This window comes from Pseudopipra pipra, chromosome 6 (assembly GCF_036250125.1).
Source record: "Pseudopipra pipra isolate bDixPip1 chromosome 6, bDixPip1.hap1, whole genome shotgun sequence".
NCBI classification, from domain to species: domain Eukaryota; kingdom Metazoa; phylum Chordata; class Aves; order Passeriformes; family Pipridae; genus Pseudopipra; species Pseudopipra pipra.
Genome location: NC_087554.1, coordinates 33,288,679 through 33,302,614, shown reverse-complemented (window position 1 = coordinate 33,302,614; position 13,936 = coordinate 33,288,679). Strand labels below are relative to the sequence as shown.

At 39.6% G+C, this 13,936-nt stretch overlaps 1 protein-coding gene across 2 annotated transcripts in view; it reads left to right on the top strand.

Annotated features, from left to right (window-relative positions):
* The first annotated feature begins 7,102 nt into the window (after positions 1 to 7,102).
* Positions 7,103 to 13,936, top strand: part of LOC135415929 (neuroendocrine protein 7B2-like) — a 46,128-nt gene continuing 39,294 nt past the window's right edge. The window contains exons 1-8 of one of the 2 annotated variants that reach the window (XM_064658474.1): positions 7,103 to 7,259; positions 9,586 to 9,656; positions 9,986 to 10,082; positions 10,582 to 10,832; positions 11,297 to 11,457; positions 11,566 to 11,712; positions 12,990 to 13,064; positions 13,719 to 13,886. In XM_064658474.1, the coding sequence (XP_064514544.1) occupies positions 7,125 to 7,259; positions 9,586 to 9,656; positions 9,986 to 10,082; positions 10,582 to 10,832; positions 11,297 to 11,457; positions 11,566 to 11,712; positions 12,990 to 13,064; positions 13,719 to 13,886 (1,105 nt within the window). In that variant the 5' untranslated portion in view covers positions 7,103 to 7,124. The remainder of the gene's footprint in view (positions 7,260 to 9,585; positions 9,657 to 9,985; positions 10,083 to 10,581; positions 10,833 to 11,296; positions 11,458 to 11,565; positions 11,713 to 12,989; positions 13,065 to 13,718; positions 13,887 to 13,936) is intronic. The other variant, XM_064658475.1, reaches the window with a different exon arrangement.

The following is a 13,936-nucleotide window of genomic DNA, read 5'->3' as shown; positions in this document are numbered from 1 at the left end:
CGCTGGAACGATCGCCGGCAACCTCCATCTCCCAAGGTCGGCAAGGCCTTACCAGGCCTCGCTCCCCAACATGACAGACTCAACAGCAGGGAAACCCGAACCTCCAAAGCCGCTGGAAGGAAAGAAGGGGCGAAAGCCTCTCCTCCTTTCTTCTTATACCCCGGCTTACATAAAAATCGTAGGGAATACCGGGTAATACCTTGGTTACAAACTGGTCACCAAGGAAGGCCTAGACTAAACTACCACACTCATGAAGAACTGCAGCCTGTGGGATGGACTTGCATTAGAGAAGTTTGTGGAAGGCTCCTCTCCCAGGGGGGAGACTGCACACTGGAGCAGGTGAAGAATGTGAGGAGTCCCCACTAAGGAGGAAGGAGCAGCAGAGACAATGTGTGAGGAACTGGCTGCAATCCCCATTCCCCATTCCCCTGTACCATGTGGCAGGAGGACAGAGAGAAAAACAGGAGCGAAGTTGAGCCTGGAAAGAAGGGAAGGGTAGAGGGGAGGTGTTTTTAAGATTTGGTTTTAATTCTCATTACCCTATTCCAATTTGTTTGGTAATAAATTAATTTTCTTGAGTTGAGCCCATGACAGTAATTGCCGAGTGATCTCTCCCTGTCCTTATCTCAACCCATGAGCCTTTTGTTGTATTTTTTGCCCCCATCCATCTGAGGAAGAGGGTGATAAAGCACCATTGGTGGGCACCTGGCATCTGGCCATGGTCAACGCACCCAAAACCATATGGCCATTGGTTCATTTCTCAAGTTAACTAGGTGATGCATCCATATCTTTCCAACTGAAGTGGAAACTGAGAAGATACATCTCTTGAAATATGGTACACATATAGTATACACATATAATAGACATAAGGCACTTGAGATACTTATGCAAAAGCAGAAAAATACAGAACTCGTCATTATTTACTGATAGTGGATGGGAAATCATTTGTCCACATAGCAAATACTGACAAAATAGTTCAGCAACTCCTTCTCATTTATAACCCCATGAGGGCTGACAGCTACTTCCCTTACAGCTCAAATCAGTGTCACACAATTATCCTCTAAGCAGTTACCCAATTTCTTGACACAGAGGGATTTTTAAAACCTGTATTTTGCCTTAGATATAAAATTTCCAACCCTTCAAGGAATTAAATATTCATTATTTCAAAATTCAAGTATCTTACCAGAAGCAGCCTATAATCCTCTAAAAAATGCAGTCTCTACTTACACAGATTTGAGAAAAGGAAACTAAAATAAACTAAAATTCCTATTACCTGGGTTTTATCCTGAAGTTTTAGGATTCACAAGATATCATGAGGAGACAGTTAATGGAAAAAAAAAAATCAATTTCACCTTTATCTAGCAGGAAGATTATGAAAGGGATGTACTGAAAAAAGAGCTTGTATTAAGTGCAATTTAAAAAGAAAATGGAGAGTGAGAAGCAAGAGGAAGAGATGTTATTTTTTCTTCTGAGTGCCACTATAGACCCTTGATTCAGACTTGGTTAGAGGAAACTATTATGATTTGGAGGGGTTTTGTCTGATAGCAACGTTAAATCTATGGTACTGCATCCTTCTTCTCTTTTTTTCTTTTTTTTGTTTTTTTCTTCTGAAAGCAAAACCAGCATTCTCTTAAAAAGCCCTAAAAATTCTCCAGAAATAGTATGTCCAGTTCAGCAATTGTTCCCTCTGAAGACTAGAGGTTCCCTCTGAGAACCAGTTGTTGAGATGAATCCTATCCTCAGAGTGCCCTTTTAGAGTGATTACTTAAAACAGCACAATGACTATTATCTGTGCAGCACTAAGGAACTGCACAGTAATATATACAATACAATACAATATATTGTAGTCCATATTTAAGGAGTTTGGCCATTTATAGGGCCACAGAAATTATCATGGGGCTGCAGCACCTCTCCTGCAAAGACAGGCTGAAAGAGCTGGGGTTGTTCAGCCTGGAGAAGAGAAGGCTCCAGGGAGACCTTATTGCAGCCTTCCAGTACCTAAAGGGGGCTTATAAAAAAGAGGGAGAACAACTTTTTACATGGGCAAATAGTGATAGGAACTGTTTTAAACTAAAAGAGGAGAGATTTAGATTAAATGTTAGGAAGAAATTCTTTATTCTGAGGGTGGAGAGGCACTGGAACAGGGTGCCCAGAAAAGTTGTGAATGCCCCATCACTGGAAGTGTTCAAGGCCAGGTTCAATGTGTGGCACTGTGAGACTCTGGATTACTATATTAATTATTGGCTCGGACCATCTTAAATATGTGTGTCAGATTGGCTGGCACACCAGAAGTCCTGCCTTGGGGTAGGGGCAGATTGCCCCAGAGGGCCAGAGCAGATAAAACCAGCACCATGCAGCCATTGTGTGATTGTGATCCTGCCATCTCCTGGACTCCTGGTAGCTGGATCTACACTGGATCTGGGGTAATAGCTGTAATTGTCTCTTTTTCTCTCTCTTTCTTTACTTCTTTTTCTTCTCCTAATCTCCTTTCTTGATATTTGGGTAACTAAAAACTGGATGGGTTGGATTTTGCTAAGCTGTATGGGCTAGCAGGTGTTAAGACAATGCTTTGTGAAATGCTTTGTTTTGGTTGAATGTTGCCCTTTAAACTTTTGCCAAGTTCCCTTTTTTTCTAAAGTTTCCCAGTAAAAGTGTGTTATTTGACCTCTTGAGAAACATGTGCAGCATCTTCTCCCATGAGCTCTCTCAAGGTATGAAAGACCTGAAGGCTCTTTTAATAGATCTGGCAAGCGGATTTTTGGAGCTTTCTGTATTTTTAAAGTGAAACCACTTTGATGAGCTCATAGCTCGAACCTGGGATCTTACAGGCTCTGAGCAATTTGATCCAGTCACTGGCATCCCTAACCATGGTGAAGGGGTTGAAACTAGATGATTTTTAAGATTCCATCCAACCCAGGTCCTTCTATGATTCTATGAATTACTATTTTGCTCTGCCCTGAAGACCTCGCTTGAGACTGAATAAGCTATTGTTGTCCCTGTGTTTAGAGAACAAGCAGACTTGCAGTAGATACCTTGAGACCGTGCTGGGGAGATCTGCAATCTTTGCTGATGCACAAAGAGATGCAGCAGTAGCTAATACCCAGATTTCCAAACAAGCTTATATCTCTGCAAGATACAAACACACAAAGCATTTCTGTACACTACTGGCAGGGCAACTGTCATTATCCTACCTATATCCCTAGACTATGTTTGTAGATAATAGGTCTCGTAAGACCAACTGGTATAGGTAGGGAAAAAACAACCAGATAAGCCTTTAAGCACTTAGACACTTTTTCAAGTCTAAAATAAAAATACTGGCTATAAAAGCTAGTCCCCCTCCACACCCCACCCCCCCCGCACCAAAACAACAACGAATCCGAAACAGAAGCTAGAATTTATTTTAGGCTATTATTAAATAAATCTATCAAACCAGGATTTAAAACTGGTTTTACTTTGTGTTTCTTGGAAGCAAAAACCTAAACACAGATTGTTATTCTGAATAGAAACAAAAGACTGCTATGAGTATCTTCTCTGAGAAATGGAGCACCCTAAGAAAAACGAATGAGGGTAAAAGATTATCCACCCTGTGAGGACAGGTATGCTGTATACTGCTGTCATTTGATAAATGTTCCAAAATTTCATTAGAAAAACTTATTTGACTACAGCACTAGTACATATAAAAAGTAAATTCAATTACTGCTTTTCACAAAATCCAAAAAGTTTTAGAATATTTCAGACATAATACTGATGATTCTCAGCATGGAATATTTAAACCCGAATGAGCTAGCTTTGATAATCTGTTCCTGTGAAATCTGTATATGGAGCAAGCTCAGGTACAGAGCTAAAAATTTATACAATTGATACTAAGGTTTTAAGGTCATCATATCTAGTTTTCTGCAACAGTCTCTTCAGAAACCTGAAACTTACCATCCTGAAACAGGTAAGCTGAGACTAATTCATAACCCAAGTGAAACTTGGTTTAAATAGGATTATTCTATCCTCAAACCATGGTTCAGAGGAAACTCATCTTGAACGTCAGTTTAGAGGACTCTCTCTCTAACCTTATTTCCTTACTTCAAATACACTTTAAATCCTTTTCCTTACAGTTTTCTTGATCTGTAAATAGTTTTCATCATGCTAGTCACAGAAGTAAGGGATATAGTCAACTTTAAATGTTGATGGTATTCAGAATATCCAGATTGTTTTGCCTCTGACATAATTCAGAACAGTTGCAAGTAGGGACAACATTCATATGTCAGATCCCCTCTCAGCACTTTCAGTCACGGGCCAAATTCTTTACTGAAGACAAGACAAAGCAGCAGGGAAAGTGGAAGACAGAAAAGGAACATAACTAACAGAAGTGCAGGCTGAACAACATGGAAAGATGACAGCAGGGAGTTGGAATAAATAATTCCTCATTAAGAGAGAAAGCCAGGAAGAAACAAGAATGAGTAAGGGTGTTCTGAATGAACTGTGCTAGTAGTCAAACTCTGAGGACATCAATGCGTAAACATGCCTTGTGCAGCTACTTTTCACAGTTTCTTCTGAATGGTATGGTCTGACTTTCTCCTCTCATGATTTTTATGATATTTCTTCCCTCAGCTTGTTTGTTTGAAGAAATAAGGCAAAACAAGCCATTGTACTGCCAGAACGAGGGATACTTGAACTCCTTCCCACCAAGTTCTGAGTTTGTTCAGGGAGGGGTACTTCAGATTAAGGTCTGGTTTTCGTACTCCTCATGTTTCCCTGCTTGTTGGAGTAGCTTGGTTTTGCTTATCTGTCTGATTTTCTGGTTGGTTTGACCACTAACTGTTCTGAGTGGTTATCGAAATGAGACTATTAGTAAACATTTGACTTCTCTTTCAAAGGCCTCATTTCTGGTGTAGCTTCCACAATTCACAAAATGCCACGCTAAATGGCATGTAGGTGCTCATGTTTTGGTCTTTTTAGTTCCAAAATATATGAATAATGCAAAGAGTGTCTGTGTCTGTATGTGTACAAATACATTTGTGTATTACAAGTAAAAAGAAGTGTAAGCCTGGCCCTCCTGATGACAAAAGAGAGTTATGTAATTTCCTTCACTCAGGGCAGCATTTCACTCAGAGATGCTTAAAATTAGAACTATTTAAAATGCCAGAAGCTTGGCATATCAGTTCTGAGACAATCTGGGGTGAGGGGAGTGCAGGGGGGAAGAAGAAAAATAGTTGTTTATTTTTTCTAACTCAATTTCAAACTAGTGTAATAGATTTGAGTTGGGATGCTACAACTGGTTCCAAATTTATAGTTCTTATTTTCAAAGTAATTTTTCCTCCTCTAGTCTCTATTCGCAAATAAAACAGAAATATATTAAAATAGTCACCTAAAAATATTAAAATATTTGACAAATGTTTTTAACAAAATTAATAGCTAATACTGTCACTTTAACTATCCTCTGCAAGATATAAAAAGATTATCTCCATCACTTTTTTTTAGTAAAAAAATGCAGCACATACTAATATAATGTGTTTTTTTCTTACATGAATATTGAACAGAAAATACTTGACTTGAAAACTTTTGATATTTTTATCAGATCACAGCTCCCTCTTGTGTAATTAACTCATCATTACTACAAAAAACTAAGTAGAATAGAGATTATTTAAATTAAATTCTATGGTACCTATTTATTCCTTCATTTTTATTTTTTTCTCATCAGTGATATTTCAGGTTTTGAAATTTCATATTGTCATGTCATTTCAATGCCAGGACAGATGGTAATACCTACAGTAAGTAAATACTTAAGTAGATACTTACGTTTTTTGCATTAAAGCTACATTTAGAGGAATATTACTTTTGCTCAGTGACTTGATTGTGACATTCATAATCAAAATCCTGGAGGCTTACTTGAGAAAATTCATATCTAATCTCTTATTTATTCTTGCTGCTAGGTCTTTTTAGGTTTGGGGGTTTTTTGCTATTTATATTTTGATGACTTTGGGAAAAATTCTAGCTATTCTCTTTTTATTCTCTAGTTTTTGTGTCCATAAGCTTATTATCATTCTATGTCTAAACTTTGTGGTAATGTCTGTGTCTCAGTGAAGTAAGACTCAGTAACAAAACATGCATAAGGGAAAAGCTGGAAAGCTTATTTTCAGTACAGCGCTTTTTTCTGACTCTACAGAGAAAGACTGCACTTGATTAATTGGAGTGTTATTGGCACTTGGAAGAGTTACCTTCGGAATAGAAAATTAAAAAAAAAAAAAAGAAGCAGCAGCTCTTTCTATAACAACATAGTGCAAACCCCAAAATGACCCTTCAGGAATAGGTGTACGAGATCATTGTATGGAACAGGCAAGGAACCCCAAATTTAGAAACTCCAAACAAACCTGGCACTAATGGTTTAACTGCTGCTTAAATTTAGGAGTGTAGTTTTGTCAACAGAAAATGATGAGTCCCCTCAGAGGGACCTGCACAGACCCCCAGGCTGATGCAGGGCAAAGCGGTGTCTCTGACTGAAACACATGGGAAGAATCTCGACCTTTTTCCTATGCCAATACACAACACCGTTGCAGTCAGGTTCGGTGGAAGAACCCAGCTTACTCACAAAACTTTGGTGTGCTGTTTTTAATTGAAACATTCGCAGAGAGACACACTTATTTCCAAGTAACCAACCAACTGAACCATCCCCGAACTCGGCACCGCTGGCCCGACACCTCTGGGAGCGAGCGGCGGGCACGTGGTGGGGCTGGGGAATGAAGGATGCGGGATGGCGGATGGGGGACGCGGGATGGCGGATGGTGGACGCGGGATGGCGGATGGTGGACGCGGGATGGGGGACGCGGGGTGCATCCGGTCCCGCTGTTCCGCTCCCCCTGGCCTTTAGGTAGCCAGTACGATCGCCCGAAAGCGGCGCGCGGGGGCCTTGGGCTGGGGGAGACTAAGCGGCGGCGCGGGTGGCAGGCGCGGCGGGGCAGCCCTGGTGGGCCGTTAGGCGGGCGGGTCCTGATTTCGAACGCAAACGGCCCAATGGGAGGCGCGGGCGGGGCCGCGCGCGGTTCGAGCGGGCGGTGATGGGGCTGTGCGGGGTCTGAGGGGGGACAGGACGGGACAGGACAGGACAGGGGGGAGAGAGGGCGGGGGGCGCCGGGATGGCGGAGCAGAGGCGGCGGCTGGTGCGGCTGGCCGTGCTGGAGGAGCTCCGGGTCTCGTACGGGATCAAAGTGAAGAGCGGGAGCTGCCTGGCGGCGGCCAAGGAGCCGGGAGCGGCGGCGACGGCGGCGGAGGTGAGCAGGGTGGGGGTGCGCAGAGGGGCCGGGCAGAGCCGAAGCTCACACGGGTCTGGGGCTTGCCGTGTCCCCGGCGAGGCCGCGGGCGCCGGTTCTGGCACCAGTTCCGTTCCCGTAATGCTGCGGCTCCCGCCGGCCGTGGCGGGGCATTACTTCCCGCCGCGGGGAGGCCTCTTTCGTGTGCAATGGGGAAAATCACTTTTTACCCTTTTCCCCAGGGAGTAATTGCTCCCGACAGTCGCCAGACAGCCGTGTTGTGATCCAGGAAGGTAATGGCTCAGTGATGCTGGTGCCCTCGCCCCCAGCAGTTCAGGACTTGCGTGTTGCCAGGCGGGCCAGATGGTGGAGGGGATGTGTTCCTCTTTTGTTCGTATACTTGAGGATCTCTGAAACACCCACGCTTGCCTCTGATCTGCGCAAGATTTTTATGTTTAAAGAGCATTATTTGCATGGTTTCCTAGTATAAGACATAACTATAGGTATTTTGGTGCCGACACTTCTGGCCTTGATTTGCCGGTGGTCCGAGGAATGAAATCTGTCCCATTATCTTAAATACCTATTTTGAATTTGTTGAAGGGAAAAAAGTGTGTTTTCTGTCTCAGGACTCTTATTTAAAACTAAAGTATCATATGAGTGGCAGCACTGAAGTCCATTTCAGAGCTCTGATCTTCAGGTAGACTCTTAATTTATGAAGTGTGGACCACTGTCAAGTCCTAAACAAGATCCCTGTGCCAGTGATATGGCACAGAACTGAACATCCTCAGACTGAGCTTTCTGTTAGGCTGAGAAGGTATTACACAATGCTGCAGTAATCCTTGGTCAATATAGGCCAAAGAAGCTGTGAAAACTCATGCTGGAGTTGGGTTGTTTGGAAAGGGACAAAGCAAGAGTTAATTTAGAATTAGTTTTCTCCCCCTTGTCAATATCAAGCCTACGGTTCTAGACTCTTCTTTTTTTTTTCATTTGAAGGGAAGGTAATACGAACTGTGAGTAATACATGCATGTCTTAATAAAATATGTCTATGTTGCTGTCTGTAATACTTAAATTGTATGCAAGGAAGAAAATGTATATTTAAATAACTACTGAGTAAGGCAGGAGAAGCTACAGAATAGCATTTGTTTTGCTGGGGGCATTTTATTTCTATTGTGAGGGAACAGACATAATTTTATTAACTTTATTGTTTGTCAACTACGAATTTAAGTCACAACTTCAGATACTTCACACAAAACTTAGAGAAGTGAGCAAATCAGTTAGGAATTGTAAATGTTGAATTACAAACCACTGGAATTCTCTATTATGCTATCGTGTAAATACAGGAAAAAAATATTATCTCTTGGAGTTAATTTTTTCTAGTTTTGGTAGCAACCTGGAACACAATGGCAGGTGTGTTGCTTCTCTTTCCTTATCGTGTTATGTTTGTTTTCTGTAGGACAGATAGGCCCGAAGTGGCCTAATGGGCTAGTAACTGATTAACTATTTTTCTAACATGGTCAGCACTTCAAGTTTTAAGCATAAATGACCAAGAGGTTGCATCCATCTCTAATAACAAGTTGGGCATGATCCCAATCCTCTTCTGGTTGGGAGAGGGACTAGCTTGCACATTTTGTAAATAGAAATGAAAAAGAGGTGAGGTAAGGAAATAAAAGTGCAAGTTGAAATGTGGGCTTTTATAACTGACACAACTGTGTAGCAACCCCAGAAATAAACCCACATTTAAAAAACGCTGGGGGTGAACATCAGTAGTAATGACTGAAGAGATTGCTAATTTTCTAATATGTAACAGACACTTTAATGTCTGGCTAAAATGCTAAATATGAGAGTTCAGAACATTTTTCTAGATTATTCTCTTGAGTTTAATCCTCCCTGAAACAGCAATTGTGAGTGTCTGAGATGAAAAAAAAAAAAAAACTTTTAAAAAAAAGAAGTTATTGTGATTGTCTTATGTTGATTTTAAGAAAAATAGGCTTTAGTTAATTTGAAAAGCTAAGGTGAGATTACAAAACAATCTGGTTAATATCCTTACTGATTTGGGAGCCCTATGAGAAAACTGACTTCTTGTAAAATTAAAAGTGTAAAACATACTCCAGAAAACCTTTGTGCTCTTTCACAATCATCTAGGGTGTTACCTGTAACTAGAATCAGCATAGTCTTTGATATCTAGATGACAGTGCTTTTCCAGACAATACTGTCTTATCTGAAAGACTTTGTGTTTTGTCTTAACTACCTTTATATTTATGCTTGTGGAATGTGTGCTTTTTTTGTAATATGCAGTTGATAATTATATCAACTTTTGAGTAATATTAATTGAATTTTGTATTTTAGGGTAAAATCTTTGGAATATCTTTTTATGCACTGCCACGATCACTTGTGCCAGAATATGGTTATATTCCAAGGTAAATTAACAATGTATATTTAGACTCTGCACCTACTTTGCTCTCTTTGTAGTACTGAACCCTTGTCAGAAGAAGGAATGCAATATTTCTTCCAGGTCTGCTAAAGCTTATGGTGGATATAAGAATAGTTTCAACTGGGGAAGGAGGGATGCAGAAGTTAGATGGGGAATTCAGAGCCACAGCTCTCATTCAGTTGTATTTCTTTATACTTCTTGTCACTGGCAGAAATTATTCTATATATTAAGTTTATAACAAAACTATGAAATAGTTTATCTGGAAAAAACAAGCTTTATTCTGAGCATTGGATTATGTTACTGTTCTATTCTCAGCTTTCTGGTTGATACTTGTGAATATTTGGAAGAACATGTTCATACTGAGGGACTCTTCAGAAAGTCTGGATCTCTTGTTCGTTTAAAGGCTTTAAAGGTATTCTGTAAAGCTGCTCTTGTTTTTCTTAATAAGCTGCATTTCACTTGATCATCTGCATGTTTTAATATTTGGACTCTTTTCAGTCATATTCCAATTTTAATATTGGAAGTAGATTGGTAACATTACGTGCTTTAGAAATGAGAGGAGATCTTGTCCAAAAACTGACAGGCTTCCCTTTGTTTTTAAAATATTTTGGCCTTGTGACTGAACAAACTAATTAACAGTTGTGCACACTGGATGCTGTGAGAATATTTGTGTAGCAGTGTTCTCCTAGAGGGTGTGTACATGGGAAACATGTAAATTACACATGTGGTCTGACAACATTGCCTGTGTCTCACTGTAGGTACTGTAGTTGGGTAACACATGACAAGGCTGAAACTAACTGTGGGGAAGATGTGATTGTCTTTTCTGACTTGGGCTAGAGGATTAATGCCTAAACTTAAATTCTGATGATCTGTTGAAGACTTTAAATCATGTTTCTTATGAAAAATTTCAGAGTAAACTGGATCAGGGTGAGAACTGCCTCTCAGCTGCACTGCCATGTGATGTTGCAGGGCTTCTCAAACAGTTCTTTAGAGAGCTGCCAGAACCCATCCTTCCACCTCACCTGCAGGAAGGCCTTGTCAAAGCTCAGCAGCTCGGAAATGAGAAGAAAACTGCAACTGTGCTGCTGTCATGTTTGATGGCCGACAGAATAATTGAAACTTTGAGATACTTTTTCAACTTTCTGAGAACTGTGTCATTAAGGTGAGTGTGAAGAGAGTGGTTGTAAACAGGCCTAATTCCTTTAACAACTTCTCTTTCTAGGCAAGTGCTGTAACTCTCTGTGAGTGGTTTGAACTTTATTATCTGCAGACATTCATTAGAATTCAGTCATAGTCTTTTATTTTATAAATCTCCAAGCTGGAAACTTGACTTTGTTCAAGCTGTATTTCTCATTCTTCTTTGGAAAGCAAAATTACCATAATCTGATTGATACTTTGCATTCCCCAAAACTGAAGGGGTTCTATAACCTCTATCCTCTTGATTTCAGTGACCTAGTTGTGCAATTACCTGGCCTGGTATGCATAAATCTACACATTAATCTTGTCTTGTTATGTAAGCACTTGAGTAAATTAGTCAATTTTTATTTTTTTAACTGCATTTGTCTTATTTGGTCTTTTCACTGCTGATATCCTGATAACTTATATAAAAAAACTTTTCTTGTTAAGATCCAATGAAAACAGAATGGATAGCAGTAATCTGGCAGTGATTTTTGCTCCCAACCTCTTGCACTCAAATGAAAATGAAAAGATGTCAGCTAATATGGAAAAAAAAATTCGCTTGCAAGCTGCTGTTGTGGAAACACTTATTGACCATGCAGCAGAAATCGGTAAGTTGATAAATGTTCAGCAAAATGTCTCATTGCACCTACTTGTATGCAGCTTTTCTTTTCATCTTTTAAGAATAATTTTAAAAAAATATTTCTTAACTAATCCAGGACAAGTACCAGAATTTATCTTGGAAAAGATTCCTGCAATGTTGGGTGTTGATGTCTTTCAATCTACTCCCTCACTGTGGGGCCAGGAAGACAGCGAGAATGAATCTCCCAGTGAATGTCAGAGGAGGAGGCACCGAAGTGTTGGGGGTAGGTATGTTGTGTGAAAGTTTCAAAACCAAAAAGAGAATTGAAACTTCCTGATCCTAGATGCTTCCTTTGTCCAAAAGCAGAATAGATGTCTGTGAAACTTGTTGGGCTTGACTTGCAAAGTCTATATAAGACTTCAGTAATCACATTACTTTATTTTATATTTACTCTGAGTTTATTCCAATGTGTCTGCTGTCTACCAAAAAATATATTTTGGTTTGTATGGATTTGTGAACCCAAATTAATATTCCAGCTTTTTGTTGAGTCAGCTGCAGATCCTGTTGCAAAACAGTAAAAGTTGAGTTGTTTGTTCTGTTTTGGTTAGGTTTGGGGTTTTTTTGCTGGTTTTGAAATGATACTTTAACACATACCTTGATAAATCAAGTCTTGAGGAAGTAAGGATACGAATGGCAGGTCTGTTTTTAATTAGAGTAGCTAATTTGTGTTTTGAAGTGTAACTTTGATATTATTGGATACTGTGTGCTCTGGTATCACAGATCTGGGGGTTTGGTGTGTTTTTTTAGTTTGGGGGGTTTGTTTGGTTTGGTTTGGTTTTGGTTTTTTTTCAATTTTCAATAGGGTTGGGTGGGGGTTTTTTGCCAAATGTGGACAGTCAAATGGTATATCCTCTCTTCTGCACTCTCAGAGGAAATACTGTGGAATACATATGCTTGACTTGATTCAAATCCACTATAACACTCATCTTGTATGTATTGCTATAAAAATATAGGTATGTATTTAGCTCATTTAACTGGAGTGTTAAACTTGACAGCAATTGAAATTAAGGCTGTATGATTGTATATGTTTAACCAAGGCATGTTTTGTTGTGTAATATGCTTTTCCACTGAAGAAGGGAGACCATCCCGGAGTTGCAAAGTGATAAACACAAATGTTAACATTTTGAGGAGAATCAGTTAGAATTTGGTAGTTCTGTGGAACACGTTCCAATAGTAGGTAGATTCTACTCCTTTTTCAGATGCAGTAAAACACAGCACTACTACATTTTATGTTTCCGAAGATGAGCTTTTAAAAACTACGGGATATCCACCAGATACCATAAAAGTACCACAGCCTGTAGTTTGCTAAGCTTTCCTGTGAACACATGGAAATACAACTGGAGGTTGCAATAGCACTATAGGTTTTGTTACACGAAACAACCATTTAAACTGATTTCCTTTATTTCTCCCTGAAAAGAATACAGGTTAAACTTGAGTTGAAAATAGAGCAAGACAAATTTCACATTTAAATTTGATTGCTTGGTGTGTCTTGCATTTCAGATATTGTTAGTGGAGCATTGAATAAATTTAAATCTAACAGAACACCCTCCACTACACCTCAACAAGACAAAAGCGGTAGGTATTGGTGTATTTGTACTATATAAAGCCCATGCAGTATCTTCTATATTTGTTAACTATATTCCACAATTTTTTTTTATCTGAAGAATTAGAACTTAGTTGAAGATAAGTGATTAAATTTAAATTTTTAAAAATGTGAATATAGATACATATTTATTGAGGATACTGCATTTACTGTAATTCTTGGAGCAGCTACAATCACTGCAGCAGTGGGCTGTGTGGTTTACTTCTGGGATTACACAACCAAACTTGTGCTTTTTAGCTAATGCACACTAAGGCTTCAGTGCAGTAGTGCAGCATTTTATCATCTTGGGAATGAATTTGCCAGGACTGAAATTCTTTCACACTTACTCTGTCTCCTAAACTTGTGGAATATGACTATACTTTTACTTCCTCCTAATACCTATATTGTTAATTAATGTGTGGGTTTGCATTTTCCTTTCTGATACTCTAAACTTGCAAAAAACCCAACAAAATAAAAAACTGAACCCTAGGCCATACTGATTGCTTTGCCTGTTCAAAATGCGTGCACTTTGGCTAAGCTTTCATAACAATTTTCTTTCAGAGTTAAAAAACCCAGAACAACTATTTATTTTAGTAAACCCTGAAACTTTTAAGCTACTATTACAAATTTGATTTTCTTTATTTCAGTCCTTTCGTCAGTGACTCCAGTGGTTCTTACTCCAAGTACCAAGCGTAAACTTCCAACTGATTGCTCTCAGGGCTTGTCCAGCAAGAAGAGACGGTCTTTTAAGCATAGTTTTGCCTTTGAGTTCTTACCAACTAGCATTTTTAACAGCAACTCAACACCAGCATCAGGTACAGTGCCTTCACTTTTTCCTCTTTGCTTGGAGTCGTCGTTTGTGGCT